Source organism: Sycon ciliatum, chromosome 1, assembly GCF_964019385.1.
Source record: "Sycon ciliatum chromosome 1, ocSycCili1.1, whole genome shotgun sequence".
Taxonomy (NCBI): Eukaryota; Metazoa; Porifera; class Calcarea; order Leucosolenida; family Sycettidae; genus Sycon; species Sycon ciliatum.
The window spans coordinates 75615584-75635630 of record NC_088643.1 but is presented as its reverse complement, the minus strand read 5'-3'; the positions used below and the strand labels follow the sequence as shown (position 1 = coordinate 75635630).

At 46.2% G+C, this 20047-nt stretch overlaps 2 protein-coding genes across 2 annotated transcripts; both read left to right on the top strand.

Moving 5' to 3' along the window:
- The first annotated feature begins 203 nt into the window (after window positions 1-203).
- Window positions 204-9420, top strand: LOC135805484 (epidermal retinol dehydrogenase 2-like). Its single transcript, XM_065319520.1, has 6 exons — window positions 204-538; window positions 1495-1707; window positions 2066-2197; window positions 6474-6718; window positions 7045-7170; window positions 8497-9420. Exons 1-6 carry the CDS (start codon window positions 413-415, stop codon window positions 8591-8593), a joined length of 939 nt encoding a protein of 312 aa, XP_065175592.1. The 5' UTR covers window positions 204-412; the 3' UTR covers window positions 8594-9420.
- Window positions 9421-14675: 5255 nt separating this feature from the next.
- On the top strand, window positions 14676-20010 carry LOC135805483 (uncharacterized). Its single transcript, XM_065319519.1, has 7 exons — window positions 14676-14829; window positions 14968-15069; window positions 16214-16298; window positions 16601-16660; window positions 17255-17442; window positions 17739-17797; window positions 18989-20010. Exons 1-7 carry the CDS (start codon window positions 14761-14763, stop codon window positions 19161-19163), a joined length of 738 nt encoding a protein of 245 aa, XP_065175591.1. The 5' UTR covers window positions 14676-14760; the 3' UTR covers window positions 19164-20010.
- Window positions 20011-20047: the final 37 nt, after the last annotated feature.

The following is a 20047-nucleotide window of genomic DNA, read 5'->3' as shown; positions in this document are numbered from 1 at the left end:
AGGCACGTGCCGCATGCGCAATTGCGCATGCCCGCGGCCCACCTGACATCATGCATTCATGGATTATGATGCAACTGCAAGGACGAGGTGACCGGCGGTGACTCGGTGACTGTGAGTCTTGTATTGATCTTGTGCATGCAGCTAGCTTGTTTGATGACAGCAGATCCGACTTCAGAGATTTTCCAAGTTTTTGACAGACAAGGGTCAATACTGAGCAAGATGTGTAGTGTGCTCAACATATTCGCCAGGTTGTAGTGACAAAGTCGTCTTGACGCTGTTCTCCCAGAGAGGTAGAGAGTTAGATGTCAAATTGTCTGGTAGATCTTTGAGCTGTGTCTACAAGTAAAAATCCTGAATCATAGTCTGCTAGTGCTAACTAAAGAGGAAAGACGTGGTGTGATCCGAATCAAAAATGTTGCAGGCAATCCGCCTATTCTTTGAATTCATCTCCTTCTTCGTCAAGTTGCTGTTTCTCACGTTTGTTTTCTCGCCGCTGAAATGGCTCCTTCCCAAATCTAAGAAGGATGTGGCTGGAGAAGTACGTACTGATCAGTGCTGTAGATTCTAGTACCTGAGTTTCACTGTAGATATAGTGTGCTGGTGGTGTGTATTTCTTTCAATGCATTGATCATTGTTTTTCCCTTGCAGTGCACAACTAACTTACTACATGTAGTGCTGTTCAGATAAATTATGAAACTAAAATCTGAAGTATCACTCTCACGATCCGACCCTGTTCTTTCCCTGTACTGTAGATCATATTACGGTAAAACCATTAGCATTGTTGTCTATGTAGAGCATGCACTATTAAATTTCTTGACATTCTTTGTCAATGCACCTGTGGTTAGCAACTACATGTTTGTCAATGCACCTGTGGTTAGCAACTACATGCTTGTCAATGCACCTGTGGTTAGCAACTACATGTTTGTCAATGCATCTGTGGTTAGCAACTACATGGTTGTCAATGCACCTGTGGTTAGCAACTACATGTGGTTAGCATTGTGCCATTCATGCTACCGTGATGGCAAGTGAAATCCGACTCCTGCACTCGTGCGGTCAAGTGCAACCGCTGCGCCATACTGTGAATCCTAGCGAGTGCCGTGCACGACCCTGGCATGGCGAACAAACTTTTAGTGTTCGTTTTCATCTCCCCAACGAAATATAATATGAAAAAATATAATCTGTCCCTCAGACTTATGACTATAATCCTTGTAAATATCATGTGCTTTACACAATGCCGTACGTCATCACTGCAGTTGTGAAAACCAGAGATGGTTGTAATTTTTGTTATCCTTTTCATCAACTCCTGCAATCATAATTATGACAGCATCCGATTGCTTGATTGTTGCCTCTGTGCGGTTTATGAAAGTCTTTGGTTTTTTCACTATTTTATTTAAATGTACTCAGATGGAGAGCCAAGGATTAATTTATAATTGATTTATACTTGTAGTTCCTTGGTCCCTTTTTCTTTTATTCTTTAAATGTGTGTGTTGTTAGGTGGTGCTGATAACTGGTGGTGGAATGGGTATGGGCAGGCTGATGGCAATTCAGTTTGCCAAGCTGAATGCTTCCATCGTCATCTGGGACGTGAATAAGAATGCGATGGACAGTGTTGTGGCAGAAATCAAGAGCTCCGGCAAGAACACGCAGATCTTTTCGTATGTGGTGGATGTCAGCAAGCGACAGGAAGTATTCGATGCCGCAGAAAAAGTAAGTTGGACTACTGACCTCACATGTGCCCTGCCCCCCCCCCCCCCCCCTCTCTCTCTTCTGTGCACAGTCTATTGCCTTGGATAACCGTATAAGAACCATAAGACTACGTTATGATACCACTGTTTCTCTCTTTCCAATTAACGTCCAACTCGCAACATATACACAGTCCTTGGCTAGACCATACAAACAAATTGTATCCGAATTTTCACCCAGGAGGGCATCATGAGGGATGATGTCATCCTGGGTAAAATCCAGCGTTTTTGTTTGTCTTATTGCTATGCTGTTCTGACTGAGTGAATGTACGATGGTGCACTGAAGCTCGCTTTTGGTGTTATCTTCTGAACCCACTGACTAGGTGCGCCAGGAAGTGGGTGATGTCACCATTCTGATAAACAATGCCGGGCTGGTCAACGGTACCAACCTGCTGAACACACCGGACGAGAGAATCCAGCTGCTCATGGATGTCAACACCACCTCACATCTGTGGGTAAGGAGAGGTTGGCGCGTGCCTGTGCAGATTAACTGTAATCAGGGTCCGCACAGACCTTGAAAACCCTAAAATATACCTAAAAAATTCCCGGTATTACGTTTTAACATCAAATTAGATGGTGCTCCATGTTTTTTAGACACGTTTCCACTGGCCACAGGGAATTGACAACCACAGCAGAACGTACTGCAGGCAGTCTTGTGTTACAAAGTCCACCCTTAGCTGAGCCGTTACATCTTCCTTGCACATGTGAGCAAGACCACTTGTGAAAGCTAAAAATGAATCTCTGCTGCATCTGGCTACATTTTCAAGAAGGTACTGATACACTGCTTGAAATGCTTCCATCAGAAAGATGTGTGCATGCTTGAAGGAGCTACACCATTCAAGTGCGGTAAGGTTTCCTCCATTGTGACCAGCTGCTGATGCCATTTCCTTTAGGCCAGCATGGTAGTAAATCTTTAGAAGGACTGGTCGCAGTGCTTTGAGTAGGTGCCAGTCTCCAATGTATGGCAGCAGCCAATCTAGCGATGCTCCATAATATTGTCAGAGCCTGCAGCTGATCCAGAATTGACTTGATAGTGTCAATCCTATCGGGTGGATCAGGCCACGGGTGTGATCACAGATTGCTCAGAAAGGGATTCTGCCTTCAGACCAAGCTCCTTTGCAAAGAACTTCTTCAGCGACATCTCAGGAGTACTAGACATTGACGACAGCATATACTGGTGAACACAGTCACATGCTGCGACAGTAGCAACATTCTCCTGTTCAGACAGACACAGTGCATCCATAGACAGGTCCACGGCGTTAGCTCGTGAGGGCCGATGAAGCTGAACTTGGTGGGCCGCAAAGTCTTCACTTGTGTTGGCTGTCGCTGAAGAAGGTGTTTAGCTGAAAAAAGGCTTCACGTATGGCTGACCTGTCCGTGTCCGTCAATGATGTAGAACAACCACTGCTATCAGACTTACACGTTACTGGAAGAGGGGCCACATTCTGTATGCTTGTGCCATGGAATACACTCCTTTCACTTGCTGCACTGATCCGTTTGCCAGGTGCACCTCTGTCAATATTATCAATGGTCGTAAAGTTGAACGCATGTAACGGCAACTGGTCTTTCAATCCGCCCGTTGCGTGACAAGCAATAGCATGGCCCTTCAGGCATTCCAAGCTGCCCACGCTGCAACAAGCTCCAAAGTGCGTGAGGGATTTTAGTAGCAAAGAGCTGGAACTGTGGCTGTCCACGAAATCTGCGACCACCACGTGTGGCGGGTAGTGACACTGGGTGTTGATGATGTGAGTAAGGCAGCACATGACAACGAATACTGACATTCTCCGCTTCTCCTGGGATGCGCCCTCGCCACACTGACTTCTGAGAATGTCCTGGTGTAGTGAACCTAGGCGCCGGCGCGGGCATGTTAGCTCCCAGACAATCTTCCACAGGTCAGGGTGAATGGACCTGACGATGTCGTCCATGTTGATCTGACAGTAGTTAGAATAGTCACTTCTCCCCGCCCATTGGTCGGCTTGGCTGTAGAGGATACGTTTGAGCCGCTCGGTGTCTGTCAAATCAGCTGTACTGGGTGGTAGCTTAGTCCGTGCTGCCTGCTGAAGTGCCTTATGTAGTGCAAGCCGTGTATTGCCATCCGCCCGCTCGATGACACAGCCTGTACCAACTTGGTGTACAGAGACACTGCTTCCACACGTGGCCATCAATCTCTCACGAAATAGAGTAACATTGAGGCCAATGCCACTGAAACCAGACTGCAACAATGACTCGTACACATCAGCAAATGCGAACTTCAATAAAACAGCCTCATTCCGCAACAGGGTGAATTCTAAGATCCTCTCGGAAAAGTTGGAGAACTGCTCTTATAATTATCCTCTCTGAATTTTAGGAGACTCTCCAAAGCTCTCCAAGCTGCAAAGGTGGCTGGCTAAAACTTGGAGATTCCCATGTTTTGGAGTCAGTGCATGCGACCTACTGCTGAAAGCCACTTGTGGATCATGAGCGTCTTTTTTGTTGCGGGTTTATATATGATATAGTATAGTGCGTACTACATTCGCGTCACTCCTTTTGGCGCTTCGTATGTGCAAAAGATCTCCAAATTCTTCGAGACGCATCCCTAAAGTTTTTCCTGTTTCTTCAACTTCCAGGAGATATTTCTCCGAGAAGCTAGAGAAAATTAGAACGCACCCTATAGTGCATTTCAAAAGTATAGACCTCTGGTTTCAAAAACCCGTTAGGCCAGCATCAAGAGTCCATAAACAAGAGTATGCAACTGTGATCTCTTTTCTATGGGCCAGATGTGCGGCGCGCTGCCTTCATGACATCATTCAGCTGCAGTTTGCGCACTGCGGAAAATCAAACCGCTCACTTTCCCTCTGGTTTGCCATGAACGTTCGTACGGAACTGGAGTTCACGCGCCAAAATTTAGAGATCGCGTAGGTGCTGGAACGAATCGAGCAAAAACGGATGGGCGTGTACCAGAAATTGTGGTTTGAGTGCATGCTTTCAGAACGTGATGGAGGCAAGTTACGTAATGAAGGCAGCGCGCCGCACACTGACCCTTAACCACAGTTGCATACTCTTGTTTATGCACTCTTGCCAGTATCTATACCACATAAAATCTGTGACCATTTTGTGCATAAAATTTCCGAAATTGGGCGTTTGTTATCCAATCGCTTGGGAATCTATATGAGGAAAAATTGGTCTGGGGGGGGGAGGGATTGCCTGAGCAATATCCTGAAGAAATTTCTCGCAGATTCAAACCAACTTTGAAATATTCAAAAAAAATCTAGGGGTCTATAAGTCTTGAGTAGTGGCAGAGATCTCTTTTTTGCTCGCTTGGGGATGGATTGTACCCTGTGATCGAGAGTCAGCATGGTCACTGTAGTGTATACTTCAAGCGTGTCACAGCAGCAGAGTCAACACTATGTGCATGCACTCTGGCCATCAAGTACGTGGAAGATACGCGAGAGTGCTGGACTTCTTCGGCTGCGGTTGTTTGCTGTGGCGTGTGCGTCTATGATTGGTCGGCTGAAGATATGCCTGAAAAAGTCCTGAAATCTTGTTTTTTTGTGTCCCGAAATATACTCGAATTTCAAATGTATGCCTGTGTGCGCACCGTGGTAACACAGGACAGCACTGTCGGGTTCCGAAGAATTGGGGAGGTCAGCCTCGTATCCTGGGCCGTTCTTATTTTCATGTATGTATGGTCTATGCGCAGTCGAGTCACCGTGTATGTCATCGGTATGCTGTGCTGATAGTGAAATTCTAGCCTGTTCGTTCTTCGGCACCCGACAGGACTGTAGGAGGTGGATGTGGCCACCAGGCCCCGGCTGGACGTTGGTGCACATGATGGATTGATGGTGCATCCTCCGGGGATGGAATGATGCAACCATGAAATACGTGTACATGTAGTGGCGAGCTTTGTCCAGTTTTCCAGGATGAAGTCATTTTTAAAAATTTGATGCAGTAGCTTCAGTATAACTATAATGTGTCCGTGTAGCTAGGAAGCTTGGGAGCAACCAGCGCAAAAGTATGTGTAGCTATAGATAATAAGTGATCCCAAGACGCCTATTTGTACTGTACACTCAACTTCGCTTATAACGACACTCGGCGGGGCATCAGAAAAGTGTCCTTATTCGCGAAGAGTCGTTATACCCGAAGTCTCATTATGTGTATTACAGTCGGCTGGGACTTTACTCAGGGCATGGAAATTCTATCGTTATATCCGCAGTCGTTAGGGACCATCGCAAAAGTTCGCAGAAGCCCCCGAAACGAAGACCGTTAGTTTCGGGCCTGACCCCCCTCCCTCCCCCCTCAAACGAAACGACAGTCACAATATGGGCTTCATTATTTCACTTGGATGCTCACACATAATAATTATTATAATATACTACACAAGCATTGTTGTATCAGTGTGTAACAATGTACAGCACTTTATAAATGCAACGATGATATCACCTTGCAGTGGGTGATCTAAGAACGAGAACAGCTAGAGCTATGCAGTTGTATCCTTTGAGCATGCTAATCTATATCAGCTCCTACATGTCGTCAATACTTTTTTGAATTGAAGCCCGGTTTGCGATTTTCGACACCGACTCCCTCCCCCCCCCCCCCCCCCCCCCCCCAAACGTATGCTCTTCGTTTCAGGGGCTTCTGCGAACTTTTGCGATGGTCCCTTATTAGCGAAGTTGACTGGAGTTGTTTTTTCTAATATCTTTCTGAAGGTGTCTGAGTGGGGCGTATTCTTGTGTCCCTCTTCTATGTTGACAGACTCTCAAGGCTTTCTTGCCATTCATGTTGACGAACAACCATGGCCACATTGTCACGGTCGCATCTAGTGCTGGCTTCTTTGGCGTGAATGGTCTGATCGACTATTGCTCGAGCAAGTTTGCTGCGGTTGGCCTCAACGAGTCTCTGACAATGGAACTGCATTCTAAGAATAAGACTGGCGTGAAGACTACCGTGGTGTGCCCGTACCTGGTCAAGACGGGAATGTTTGAAGGTGCTGCATCACGGTGAGCAGTGACCCTACAATATTTCTCTGCGTTGGCCAATGTCTCCTCCGGTCTTTGATGTCTCCAAGTGTTGAATCGGGCTCTACTGGTTTGCACATTTCTGTCATTTCATTGACTTTCACTGAAGATCATATGGGGTCAATGTAAATGAATCACTTGGGTGCAGCGAGTGAGGCTTGATTGTGACCTTAAACCCGTATTGCTGTTAGCCTGTTAGGCATGTCACACTCTATCACAATGTACCACGCACAGCTTGCCACTGCAGCGGTTATGTGACTTATGCCATAATGTTAATCTCTGTGTGCGTTTCTCTGTTCTTGCTGCAGTTTCGACTGGCTCATTCCACCGCTCACTCCGGAGTATGCATCTCGCCGCATTGTCGACAGTGTGTTGACTGACGCCCAGCTCTTGCTTATGCCACGCATCCTATTTGCCTTTGTTGTACTCAAAGCGTAAGTTCTGCTTTCGTCAATTTGGTGGTTATGCTGAGGGCGAGTTTGTGCATGAATATAGGGCTGTACCTCATGTGTTGAAGTTACCAGTGTGTGCAGGCAGTTTTTCTAAAATAATAGAAATGGTCTGCTCTTCGTTACGAGAACATGATGTGAAGAATCCCTTGATCACTCTTCACAATCCCGTGACGTACATGTATGCAAAAACCTGTTCTGCTCTATATTCACGCATACTGTAGTGTCGCGTATAAAAGCATGACCCGTATAGAAGCAGGACTCAAATAGAAGCCGATTTTTTGAAGAGCGCCGTGACACAGATGCACGATTTGAATAGAAGCAAGAGTACATAACCCCCCCAGAGTGTGCAACGCCTGATCTAGCTCTGCATAGGGTCTTGGTCGAGCGGAATCGGATCTTTGCGTCATAATACGGTACACATCTGAGGGGAACCCGGGGAGTCGCGGGTACTCTTGGATCAAAAACAATGGTGCCCTGCCTCGAGACCGGCCTTGCGCTGGTGTGGAGTGTATGCATGACATCAGAAGATCCGATTCCGCTCGACCAAGACCCTATGCAGAGCTGGATCGGCGTTGCACACTCTGGGGGGGGGGGGGGGGGGGGGGGGTATGTACTCTTGATAGAAGCATACATGCAAGTACATGTATGTGCACACTACATGCAGGACAATGTGCACTGTACAGTGTAGACTGAAGATGTTGACGTAGAAGCATGTTTTGAATAGAAGCATGGTTTGAACCCCGGCTTATACGGCCCTAAGCACCTGCTTTTATACGCGACATTACGGTAGATCGCGTGGAATATGCACCGGGAATCCCCGTCCCGAATTTGGCAATTTCTCCTGAATTTGAAAGCTACGCAGCAGATCCGTACACATTTTCTTTGCCAGTGCCACAACGAATCTCATCTCCGCGTAGAAATCTCTACCCAAAACACATTTAGCCGTGACTCTAACCCAAACACCTATTCTTTACGTGATTTCTCTACGATTTACGTGAAGCAGAACCTCTCAAATAGTAACTATTGTATTGATTTGCATGTAAGTACATGTAGTTGAACTTAGAAGTTGCGACTTCGGCGGTATTAGTCATGAAGTTGGTTGTTCCAACGAGAAGCGTGTGTTCCTCGTTGGAACAACCAACTTCATGTAAGTAGTTGAGGCCATGGAATGGAACCATCTTTTATGTATATTAGGAATGTTTTTCCCACGCCAACTGGTAACTGAACTTGTATTTGCTGTGACTTCTCTTGTTGACTGAAGTGAAGAAGGCTCTGTGTGGTTTGTCTTTGTCTTTCTGTCGTGTACAGGATAATGCCAACTTCGGCCTATTTCTTGATTGCTGATTTCTTCGGTGTCACCCATTTCATGGATAAGTTTGTTGGGCGCACTGGCAAGACAGCGTAAGACGAGGGTGAACACTATGCTAGGGAGGTCGATCCTCTAGGCCACTTCCCGAGTGATAGCCCTCTGCCGCTGTTGCTACCTGCGTTTCGATTCTTCTTTCAAGGTGAAGTGCTTGGTGGGGCAGGTGTACCTATCAACATTTTAATCAGAATACTCTGAGCCTCCGAGTATTGAAAAAATATGTTATTTTTAGGCAGCGCTGTGTCGCTCACTTCTGATGCTGGTGTGTGGCGCTCAGCATGTTTCTCGTCTTGTTTGGTACCCTATTTCTTCTGCTGAATGGATGGCAGGGATATCTGTAGCCACATGGATAGAGCTGGTTTGATTTGTTTGATCGTTTTTTTTCCTCTCCTGCCTGAGCCTAATCATCGGCATGCAAATCCTCAGTGAACCGTTTTATTATGTCCAGTGGCCTGACCCAACCCTTCTCCTGTTTCTTGTGATGTTTTTTAGTTTTTTAACCCTGACATGACCCAAGCTGGCTTGGACCGGTGCCTTTATTTTATCAGTTCCCGTCTGTCCAGAAATCAATCCACACTATCGTGAATGACCTTTTTCGACCGGATCTCGCACAATGTACCTATCTTCAGAGTATTTTTTTACAAGTAGTATTAATTTTTTACTAGACGCTATTTCCATTTTCCTCCCTTTTTCAACTATAATTACAGTGCATACAAACGGCCAGTCTCGTCTTATAGGAAAGGGCCATATCCAGTCTCTGTGTATTATTTCGAGGAGACATGAAAGCCGTGATGATTCTGGCTGATGAATAGCATTTCAATTACACCAATGCAAGTACATGCAACGCATGTACGTGCAAGGCTAGACATGAGTGTGTGCCAGTGTTGCTTGTGTGTATGCATGCCACTTGCTGCATCCACAGTCCCAGAGATCGTTTGTGCCGAAGGGCTAGCCCCAGGGATCTTGAGTACTGAAGGACTGGGCGGGCTGTAAAGGAAATGCATGATAGTACAATAGTCACAATACCGAGAATTCCTACCAGAGTGCTCAACACCACAAGGATCGTTGCCACATAGTCTCAGTTGTCTGAGGATTGCCTTAGCTTTACTATGTGTACGAGTATGTGCATGAAACCAAGAGTACATGACTGATTGTCCATAACCAGGTCATGTACTCTTGATGAAACGCAGCGTTACAATATAATGACTTGCAATGTAGCCGGTTGTCTCTGTCTCTTCTGCCTTTGTACTAGTACGGTGGTCAAAGTGATGGAAATATTGTTGGAAAAGCTGATCCATGGCATAGTTCTGTGCAGCGTCCAGTGGGTGGGTGTGTTGTGCTTACACGTAATGGACCTATGGCCATAGCCTCAGCCTTATTGGGTACTGTCACCATGGTCACGGTAGGACCCCCCCCTCCCCCCCCCCCCTTCAACTTTGTTAGTGACATAATATTAAAATAATAATACCGGGTAAGCGAGAAACGCAGACAGAGTGAGAGAGAGAGGGGGGGGGGGGGGGGGGGGGCTTCACCCGGCATCGTCATCTTCATTTTGTGCGCTTCTGCGAGCGTCGAGCGACCACCTGACTCCTAATTTATTTATTTTTATTTATTTATTTATTTCACCTTCCCGTGGCCAGAGAATATAGGCCAATATGGAGGGAGGGGGGCGGTAGCCAGCCATGGCAGTAAACAAAAACAAAGCAAAAATAAATAAATATTACACATTACTGGAGGCAAAGAGAAACAAATGTGGATGAAGAACTAGTAGTCCTAGGGCCCATTTGAAATTTCTCACTTTTACTTGGCACATGTTTGCTAACATGGATTTTATGATCATTCCTGGATGGTTTTTGCCTCCTGAACACAATGGCAAAGGTTTCGATTGCCGAATTGTGTCCGAACATGGTGAAAAACATCAAAATAGAAAAAGGCCGTTAATACCATGGCAACCTAACTAGAATTGCTCCTATATCCATTTTTACTGACATGTATATGGCCAAGTAGCACCTCATTTTGCTCAGAATAAGCAGTAGATACAGTACGGCGACAAGTACTGTACTTTTACAGTGTCAAAACAAAATTTCCAAAGTGCAGTGAAACTTGGCTATTGGACATGTACATGTATTATTACATGTCGCGTCGAATGTTAGCATTGAGGTACGTGTACATGCATGTGCGGCTAGCAGGTACATGAGACTATTTACAGGCATGCATTATTATCAGACTGCAAACACGAGAGAAGCGTCAGACGGTTCCGTATTACACTTCAACTGAGAGAATAGGTATTGTAACCCACTGAGTACTAACAGGAGAAGAAAAAGGTGGTAGGAAACTGTCAGAGTCTAAGGAAAGAAGTGCTATAGGACAGTTGCAACCTGAATTAATTTACTCGAAGTACGTGGAGATAATACGATAGATCTCGCAGCAATGTAAGAAGGACAACACTTTTAATTTTGTATGCGATGGCAGTGCTGTAACGAAAAATGATGAAAATGAAAATACCAAAATCCTTTGCATACTTGTAGATATTAAACAGTTCAAACATTGGCTAGCTTGTCACTATACTTAAATGCTTTGAAAAGACTTCAAGGCTGCAGTTGGACAACGCTCACAGGTGAATAGCTGCAGTTTAAAAAGCTGATCCATCCCAACATTGTGATGCGAATACTTTCACTTCCATGTGTTTCACTTTAACTGAATTTGTTCTTCCGTCTGAGCTTTGGAAACTCTGCGCCGTACAGCTGAGCCCATCTCTACTCCGCCACCTACACCATCACTATTGGCTCTGCTGTCAGGGACAATTCTTTAGCCACTAGTACATGAGGTATTATATGAACTTGTTTTCCCTCTTCACCGCCGCTCTTGAATCGCATCAACTACGTGCCGTGATCAGTTCAGGAGAGACAAGCCATGACATTGGACATCGGACTCTTTCTTGCAGTTAGTGTTTTATAAGTATAACTGTAGTTTCACACTGCCTAGGCCCAGCCATCAAATTCTGTGACAAGGAAATTATTCTTCTACTGCTGGTGTTGCATATTGGGATAGGTTACCTCCAGGTACTCGGATTTCGTTTTTGTAACAATCCACACCACATAGCTACTCCCTCTCACTGCAGCATGGCACTCCTAAGGCAGTTGTCCTAGAGCTGTTGAGCTGGTAAATAGGCTTTTTTTGTGCAAATGGTAGCTGATCACCACGGTCGGTGTGTTCAAATCATGGTACTAACACTAGCCGCTCCTGTAGATTTGAATCAAATGCTCGTCCACTGTAACACCTCCTGTGCAGCAGTACTCACAAAGTAAATGCCTTCATTCCAGCCCGATGAAGTTAGCCAGGTCTGAAACTTTCCACGGTTGTAGATTAGTCCTATGAATAGTTACAACTGGCTTGGCAAGCTATATTGACTTTCCCCTGCTTTCCACACATAATTGTTCTGCTGCTCCTTGTTGGAATCATGCTTACTTTTCCGGGGAGCCAAGATGACATTGTAATGAAGGTTCTGCTGAATTTAGCATCGATCCATTCGTGGACGTTCCGACAGCAAAAGCGCCTGCGAGTCAATGCAAAACTTCGAAGAAAGTGTCCAAACGAGGTAACACATTTCTGGTATGTCACAACTACACTACTTGATGCTCAATCTTTCCAACTCTCGCACAAAATCTGTGTACGCGTCGGTTCGCATCCTGTGTATGTACGGTGTTACTATAGCTCCTGGCACATAAAAGGGTAAAAACTCCCCGGTCCAGTCAATATAGTACCGAGAAAGTCTTGAAAATGCTTGAATATAGCCGATGAGAACTTAGTTTTTTCGGCAATTTTGTATTCCTATCGAGGGTGATTTCGGGACCTTTGGACGCGATTGGACACGCCATACTGGGCCAAGACACTCTTGAAGACATTATCTATCAAATAACACCGAAAAATCCTTGTTAGCCAACATGTGTCAAGGCATGTATTTTAGAGGTCGATTTTTTGAATTGGCCCCAGTACTATAGCAGTTATTAGAACACGAGCTTCATGTTGGCCTTGAAATCCTTTAGCGTACAAGACGATTTTACTGATAGAGGCAGGGCCAGCCAGAGAGAATAAGCAGCAAAAAACGGAGATCTGGTATAAGCTGAGGTTCGGGCTTTAGGTAAAGTGCAGAGATTGCGCGTAGGACGAGTGGGAAGAAACCAGTTATATTTACGCAAGTGTGGCGGGGCTTTGTCAAGACGAATAGAATGAACAACAATACACAGTTTTCGATCCGCTTGACTAGAGATAGGGAAGGTGTTAAACATATCATACAGCTCGGCAGAAGGAAAGTATGATGGTTTGCGGAAAAGGACTTTGAGTATCCTCTTATTGTGGACTTCCAGGGTACTCATTAACGATTTACTAAGTAGGGATGACCAGGCGGTTGAGCAATAGAGAAAAATGGGGAGAATATAGCAATGATAAAAAAGGCGAATGCATTCAAGCGGTAGGTGGGAGCAGTGAGACACGAGGTAGCCAACAGCTTTACTGACTTTGCTACAGATATAGTCGACATGTCTACTAAACGATAAGTCTGAGTCAATGACCAAACCAAGATGTTTGTGTTGTTTTACCACTGTGAGGTCTGTGAGGGATCCGGGAAGAGTGAATGCATAGGTTGGCTCTGAGTTCGGCAGGAATAATATCTCAGTCTTGGCGATATTAGGTCTTAGTCTCCAGGTAGTCATCCACTGATGGACTTCGTTGATACCGCGCTGGAGACTGTCTCGCAGCCTGTCTAGACACTCATTGAACCGGAGCAGTGCAGTATCGTCAGCAAATAAGGACACGCCTTCAACATGACTGGGAAGATCATTTTATATACACTAGGAAAAGGAGGGGCCCTAGGATGGATCCCTGGGGCACTCCGGACAGAACAGGTGAAGCATCTGAGAGAGTTCCACCTACAAAGACAACTTGCGTTCTGTCGGATAGGTAGTCTGTAATCCACTCCAGCGCTGAGTCACACACACCGAAAACTTTGGAAAGTTTAGCAAGTAATGCACGGTGCCACACGGTGTCGAAAGCTTTCTCGAGGTCGAAAAAGCACATGGCAACTTTCCGCCCCATATGACGATGGTCGGCAATGTTTTGGATCAGCTTGGTGAGCTGTAGAGCGGTCGAGTCACCACGACGAAACCCAGATTGCGCGGGATCCAGAGCAGGAGAAATATGATTATACAATTGATTGAAGAAGAGCCGTTCGCAAAGTTTGGAAATACAGGACAGGAGGGAAATTGGGCGATAGTTACTAGCTTGAGATTTGCTGCCTTTGCACTTGTAAACAGGCACAATTTTAGCCAGTTTCCAGTCAGTAGGGAACTTGCCTGTGGTAAAGGAGAGGTTAAATAGGCGGCTAAGTGGAAAAGAAATCGCAGGAGCTAGCTTCTTTATCATATTGTTCGTGATACCGTCTAGCCCTGGCGCTTTCCCAGATTTCAGGTTTGAGATGGCTTTACGAACATCTGCTGTAGTGATATGAACGCGGGTGAATTGGCGAGTAAGACGAGTGTCATATTGGAGAGGGGGTATTACTAAACGTGGGTCATCAGGCACCGCGACAGAGGTAAACTGCTTGTTGAGGAATACATCATGACCGTATACATCGTCGTCGGCTGTGGCATATCGCCTAGGTTACAAAACACGTAAACGTAAGCAGCCTACAAAGCTACATTCTACACGACTAGCATGTGTACAATGTCATGTAGCGTCTTTTTCGTCCAAGGAGCTTTTGGACTAAATTAAATGCCGGACTAATGTCGATTTGTCCAGCTTTTCAATACACTCTTGTGATCCATGGACGAAATTTTCAACCGGACGAACTCCCTTTCTTTGGAGTTGGAGCCTGGAGGAAATTATTGACTGGCGAAATTTTCTGCCTGTAGGCTGATGAATAGTCTTGTAAGTAAAGTGCTGGGAAATCCGACCCCCTGAGCGGTGCGCTCACATGGCAAAGAGCCAGCATGCATGGGATGGCAAAACTACGAAACAGAGACCGCTAGAATGTGAACCCACCGCTCAGGGGGTCGGATTTCAGTTGCCAGCACTGTACTTGTACAGGCTGTGCACGATGAACAACATAATTTTACTGGAATATTTTGCAATGATTTGACTAGTAGATCTACATTGTAATACCTTTTGCTGTCTCGGTTCCCTGACCTTAGTGTTTTGAGCTGATCAGCATGAACAGTGACGATGAGGACGTCGCGAGGGAGCTGTGGCCTTACCACGTAGCCCCGCTAGCGGCTGGGGTTAGTGCTATCACGTAGCTACATTCATTAGCCAGATCTGGAGAGCATTATGTTCCAGTGGCTTGTTTGCCTAGTCGCAATCTCTCCTCAACTCCAACTCTTCGATCTCCACTCAAATTACAAAATGTCTTTGCTCAGGTGCTAGTCGCTGTCGTCACCATCATCATAGTGAGACGCCTAAGATGGCACGCATCGTCCACGTATCGGCGTATGTCCCAACCTGCTCGAAAGACTGGCCAGGTATGACTATGAGAGTCTACCATGCACCTTTGATATCAAGACTCCACGACTGTGTATAAGCTACACACGTGTATAAGTATAAACTACTAGTATGCTATCACGTTATAACCCCCCCGGGTCATAATTAGAGGGGGAGGGGAGGGGGTACTACTCCCTGGTTTTAATTTCACTCTTGACACGAGTACCATGTACCAGTGCGGTACAAATATCTTACAAATTTACAATAGTAGTTGATCATCAGCCGAATGCTCAATCCACACTTGCCTGCGACCCAAGAGGTCGCAAGTTCGAGCCCCGCAGTCGCACATCTGACTGCAAAATCCCCACGAACAGCCCACCAGATCAAGGTGTGGGTCCTCTTCACTCAGTAACTCCCAGTGCCGAAAGGCGGGCTCACACCCCTACCTGGCTAACTACTTCCCCTTGTCTAACCCCCAAGATGAACAAAGAAGTATAGTAGGCAACTGGCCGAAATGACTAAAAAAAATGCTCAATTTGAAGTAGGGTCAACAGTGGTAGCTCTGCCTACTACTACAATGTACACAATGAAAACCTTGGGCAAATTCCGTTGTGACTCAGAGTTTCATGGCTGAACCAATCATCAGACAACGATGGCTGATTGGTTCAGCCATGAAACTCTGAGTCGCAACGGAATTTGCCCAAGGTTTTCATTGTGTGCATTTTGTGTACGCCGCTCTGCCTGAATCAAATATTGAGCACTTTCGCAGACCTAAGCATACTGCCTCTGTGCTCCTACAATGTAGTATTATTAGTGTTGCAAAGAACTGAAGGATCCATGGCCATGGTTGACTATTACACCCTGTCTTACTGAGACAGTGTCTTACCAAAGCTATGCTACCAGGGAGTACATCCCCCACCCGACCACCCGTGGCCCCGTCTTGCTACATTGCTCCCCTCCCCAACGGGCTGTATTCTCATGCCATACCTGCTCGCGGGTGTGTGTGTGTGTGGGGGGGGGGGGGGGGGGGAGGGAGGTAGCCATTGCCCTATTACAGCATGTCACATGTCATGGCGTGCATACCTCTAATGCGGCTGAGCCGAGTCAGTAACAGTGTGTGGGCTTTCCTTTCGCATCTGATGATCTGATGCACACAATGTTCAATATTGTGCTTTGTGCTTCTAGAAACCTCAAAGTGCAATCCAGGACAACCTTGCACGTGTGTCACAGCTCTGCTTTCATCCACCTCTGACGGGATCATTCGTATCAGGTACTTTAGCATAGAATCATCGTATCAGGTACTTTAGCATAGAATCATCGTATCAGGTACTTTAGCATAGAATGATCATAGACCTTAGTGCATGACAGTACAAGCACTATAGTATAGTGGCCATGTAGTATTGTAGTCAGATCAATGAGTCAGTGAGCACCGGCATACTGAATGATAACGTAACTTGTCCTCGTAATTCACTGATTTTGGCCGCATTACTAGTATTATGCGCATGATTTGAGGGTGTTGTCCGCATAAATCACGGGGGATAGCCTTGTTCTCTGTTCTGTTCTACCCTGCAGCGGAGCTGAGCAGTGAGAACGAGCTGAGAGCCCGAGCATTGGACAGGATCTTGCCATTAAGTACAGCCTATATTCTACGCTTCCTAGAAGTTTTAGTAGTAACTTTCCCGCATGCATGTCAGGAGATCACGCATCAAGACATTTTTCCACTACACGTGTTTTAAATATGACACTGCATGGCGAATTGAAGGCAGACGTCAGCAAGAACGCCTACATTGCGCTTGGTTCACAAACATTAATCAATGGATAGGGATGTGTACAACCCAAGCCGCTTGTGCTGCCGGTGATTACTGGAACAGGCAATCCATAGCTGTCAAACCGTTGAGAAAAGGCACTTTGTGATGATAAATTTTAGCGAAGGAGTGCTTTCGCTAAACTTTAGCCTTACCGAATGAGAAGTGTATTCCTTCGCTGTACTTTTTGTGGACTTAAGACTCTGGTCGCCCACATTTATCATCACGAAACCGGGCTGGTTTAGGAAGCCTTAGAGTTCCTCCAATAATATTAGCGGCGTTTGCAGTAGATGTGCATGCGGCTACTTGAAGCTCATGTACACTGTACGTTGCCTCTCCTGGGCCGCTGACAGTCTGTGTAATATAGGATCTTGCGCTAGTTATCATGAGTGCAGGTTTCCCGGTGCTGTTGTTTGGGCAGAGAAATCCATGTTAGCATGGCTGAAATCCGATACTGCTGACATCAGCCAGTGTGCGTTGACCATGCGCAGTTCGTTGAAGGATATCGTGGACTTGGCAGCGTCTGTCGACCGTGGCCTCTTCTCAGACTGCCAGGCCGACTGCCAAATGTTGTGTGCGTTGTCACAAAGAGCCAGATTTGGGCACGAGGTGAGCTAACTAATTTCTATAAGGAGGCAAATCTACGCGACATCAAGTCGCTGGCACGCCCGCTTTGCACTTCTTTATCTTTCGTGTGTCCACCCCTCATGGACTCGTTGTAGCAAGGCGGTTAGGCTAGCTCAGTCTTGATTGATGAATTTATTTTTCTTTACGTACACAGTGGACATGTAGTATCCAATGGCAAAAAAAGCATCAGTGGATGGCAGTCTTCGTGATATACATGATCGTTAACGTTTACATAAAAGCGTCTGTCTCGTGATTTGTTTGTATTCTTGTGCCGTTAGGAATTCAGCCAGACCCTGTTTGACATCCTATGCGCAAGATATGACATCGTTTCGAGACGGTACGTATCTAGCCGATACGCATGTGTTCACCCCAGCAATGCATTGATTGCGTAATTTACACAACAGGTTGGACTATTACCGTATTTTTCTATAAGCCGCCGCCCCCCCCCCTCTTTCTTGTCACGAATCATACAGACATCTATCCTATTTTATCCCCATTAATTTGATCATCGGAGTATAAGCCGCACCCCCCCCCCCCTTTTTGGGTGAATTTTGAGTGTTCAAAGTGCGGCTTATACTCGATACGGTACGTAGACTACATTTGAGATATCTGACTGAACCCAATGGCAGTTACTAGTAGTTAAGGGATATTCTGTAACTTTACATGCTTTTAGCAGCGTCACGGATGAACGGCGTGGACACTGTGGGTACTCTACTGAGCAGTTAGTGTTTGTGTGGCCTGTGCTAACACCTACATTATAGAGTCAAGTGCCCTTGGTACGTGTACTTGTATTAAATCAGGAAGTCCTGCTGGGTTCCTACGACTCCCTAGTAGTACCGTAAAATACCGTTGACCCCCCCCCCCCCCCACGCCATGTCACTTCCCAGCTGGGTTTTTAGCAGAGGGCGGGAATTAGATCAAGGCTGTCAAGTGCAGTACGATGTACAACAACGTGGAGGATCAGACTCGATGTGCACTATTTCATCCTGGATTGGCACGTATTGTGTACAGCAGTGCTTGCGTCGGTTCAACATCGTATTTCGTTGTATACGCCGAAGTCGCTTCACAAGTAGAAAATCAACAGGGGGCGGGAATTAGAGAGGGGGCGGATCAACGGTACTTAAAGGTAGTAGCAAGAGTCCATAATCCCCCAGAGTGTGCAACTTGACTGATCAGATCTGGGACGGCGATATCCGTGTTGCACGTCATAGTGTGACATCATGAGTAGGGGAAGTGTGTCCGTGGTGGACCGCGTCGACGGAATGACGCAAGTCCGACCCAAAAAATGATGTACATCACGGATTACTCCGTCCCACAACCCCATCCCAGTTGCGCACTCTGGGGGATTATGGGTAGTAGTAGTAGTACACATCACCAAGGCTGGCAATGATTGTGCACTGGCGAACAGTTTTGCATTCTCACTTGAGCCAAAGACGGTAAGAGGCGGTTTGGACTTCTTCTCTTTTTTTAAACCTTTAATATCTCACAAAGTGTGCTCCGTGCTTGAACGTGTACGATGTTTGCGCAGGTGGCAGGCGTACAGTGACCGCTCGTTGAGATTTTCACGACCTGATGACGACATGGTCGATGGCCCAGGCCCCGGGTCACCTCTCCTCGGCCTAGCATTCTCTGGACCCGGCGCACACTCTCCCATATCACCGTTGTCCACTGGCAGTCACATTGCCATGGAAACATCAATTTAGCCGCCGCGCTTAATTAATGGCTGAAACAGCGCATGCAATTCGACAAGACTGCAGCCAGAGCAGCAGAAAATGATGGAATGCCACGCTCATGCAAAGAGTCCAGTTCAAGTGTCACTGCCAGAACAGATATGACAACCGCACAGAATGAAGAAGCGCGCCATTTATCACGGATGAGCTCTAACTTTTGTTGACTTTGTTATTGACAGAATACCGCTCCAACAGTCGGCAACACCACACCTGCCCAATATGGCCATCCAAGAGGAGTCCAGTGCCAGTGGGTGGTGGCAAGAGATGTGCTAACCGATATGCCACTGTGATCAGGTTGCAAATGGAGATGTGGTTCCTTGCAGTGCTCGTAGTACAGTATTATATGATGTGAGGTGTTTGCTCACGATGTGAGTTGTGTTATCATGCAGCTCCGGCAAAACTGAATGCGATCTTCACTCCTCAGCACGTTCCTTCAGACTGGTCAGCATTTTAGTCCCCAGGTCGCCGACAATATGTTTCACAACTCATCGCCGAGACCTCAGCCACGGTTTCTCTCTGTTCTATTGATTTCCTCGGGTATATTCTAAGGACACAGATCTATTATATACCACTACACACCCACGACCAGTCACCTTGGTCAGACTGTTCAGTGTGTGCAGAACATAACATACAGTGGACACAGCCCGTTTCTGCTTCAATTATTTTCTTGATCGTGACATCATAATTATTATAGAAGAAAAAACTTTTTGTATAGATTAAAAAATATGTACACCATTGGTTGGTACTTTGAACCAGCTAATGTTATCAATTGACAATCTACCCAGTGAGCAGTGACAAGGGATTATCTTATAGAAGAGCAGACAGGTCACTGACTGGTGTTCTGGAAGCTCGGATTC

Excerpts from the sequence above, each read along its gene's own strand:
- LOC135805484 (XM_065319520.1), top strand. The coding sequence starts at position 413 with ATGTTGCAGGCAATCCGCCTATTCTTTGAATTCATCTCCTTCTTCGTC. Across the intron at positions 2,198-6,473 it reads ACACCACCTCACATCTGTGG|ACTCTCAAGGCTTTCTTGCC; the intron begins GTAAGGAGAGGT and ends CTATGTTGACAG. Across the intron at positions 6,719-7,044 it reads TTTGAAGGTGCTGCATCACG|TTTCGACTGGCTCATTCCAC; the intron begins GTGAGCAGTGAC and ends TTCTTGCTGCAG.
- LOC135805483 (XM_065319519.1), top strand. The coding sequence starts at position 14,761 with ATGAACAGTGACGATGAGGACGTCGCGAGGGAGCTGTGGCCTTACCAC. Across the intron at positions 15,070-16,213 it reads CTGCTCGAAAGACTGGCCAG|AAACCTCAAAGTGCAATCCA; the intron begins GTATGACTATGA and ends TTGTGCTTCTAG. Across the intron at positions 16,661-17,254 it reads GGACAGGATCTTGCCATTAA|AGAAATCCATGTTAGCATGG; the intron begins GTACAGCCTATA and ends TTGTTTGGGCAG.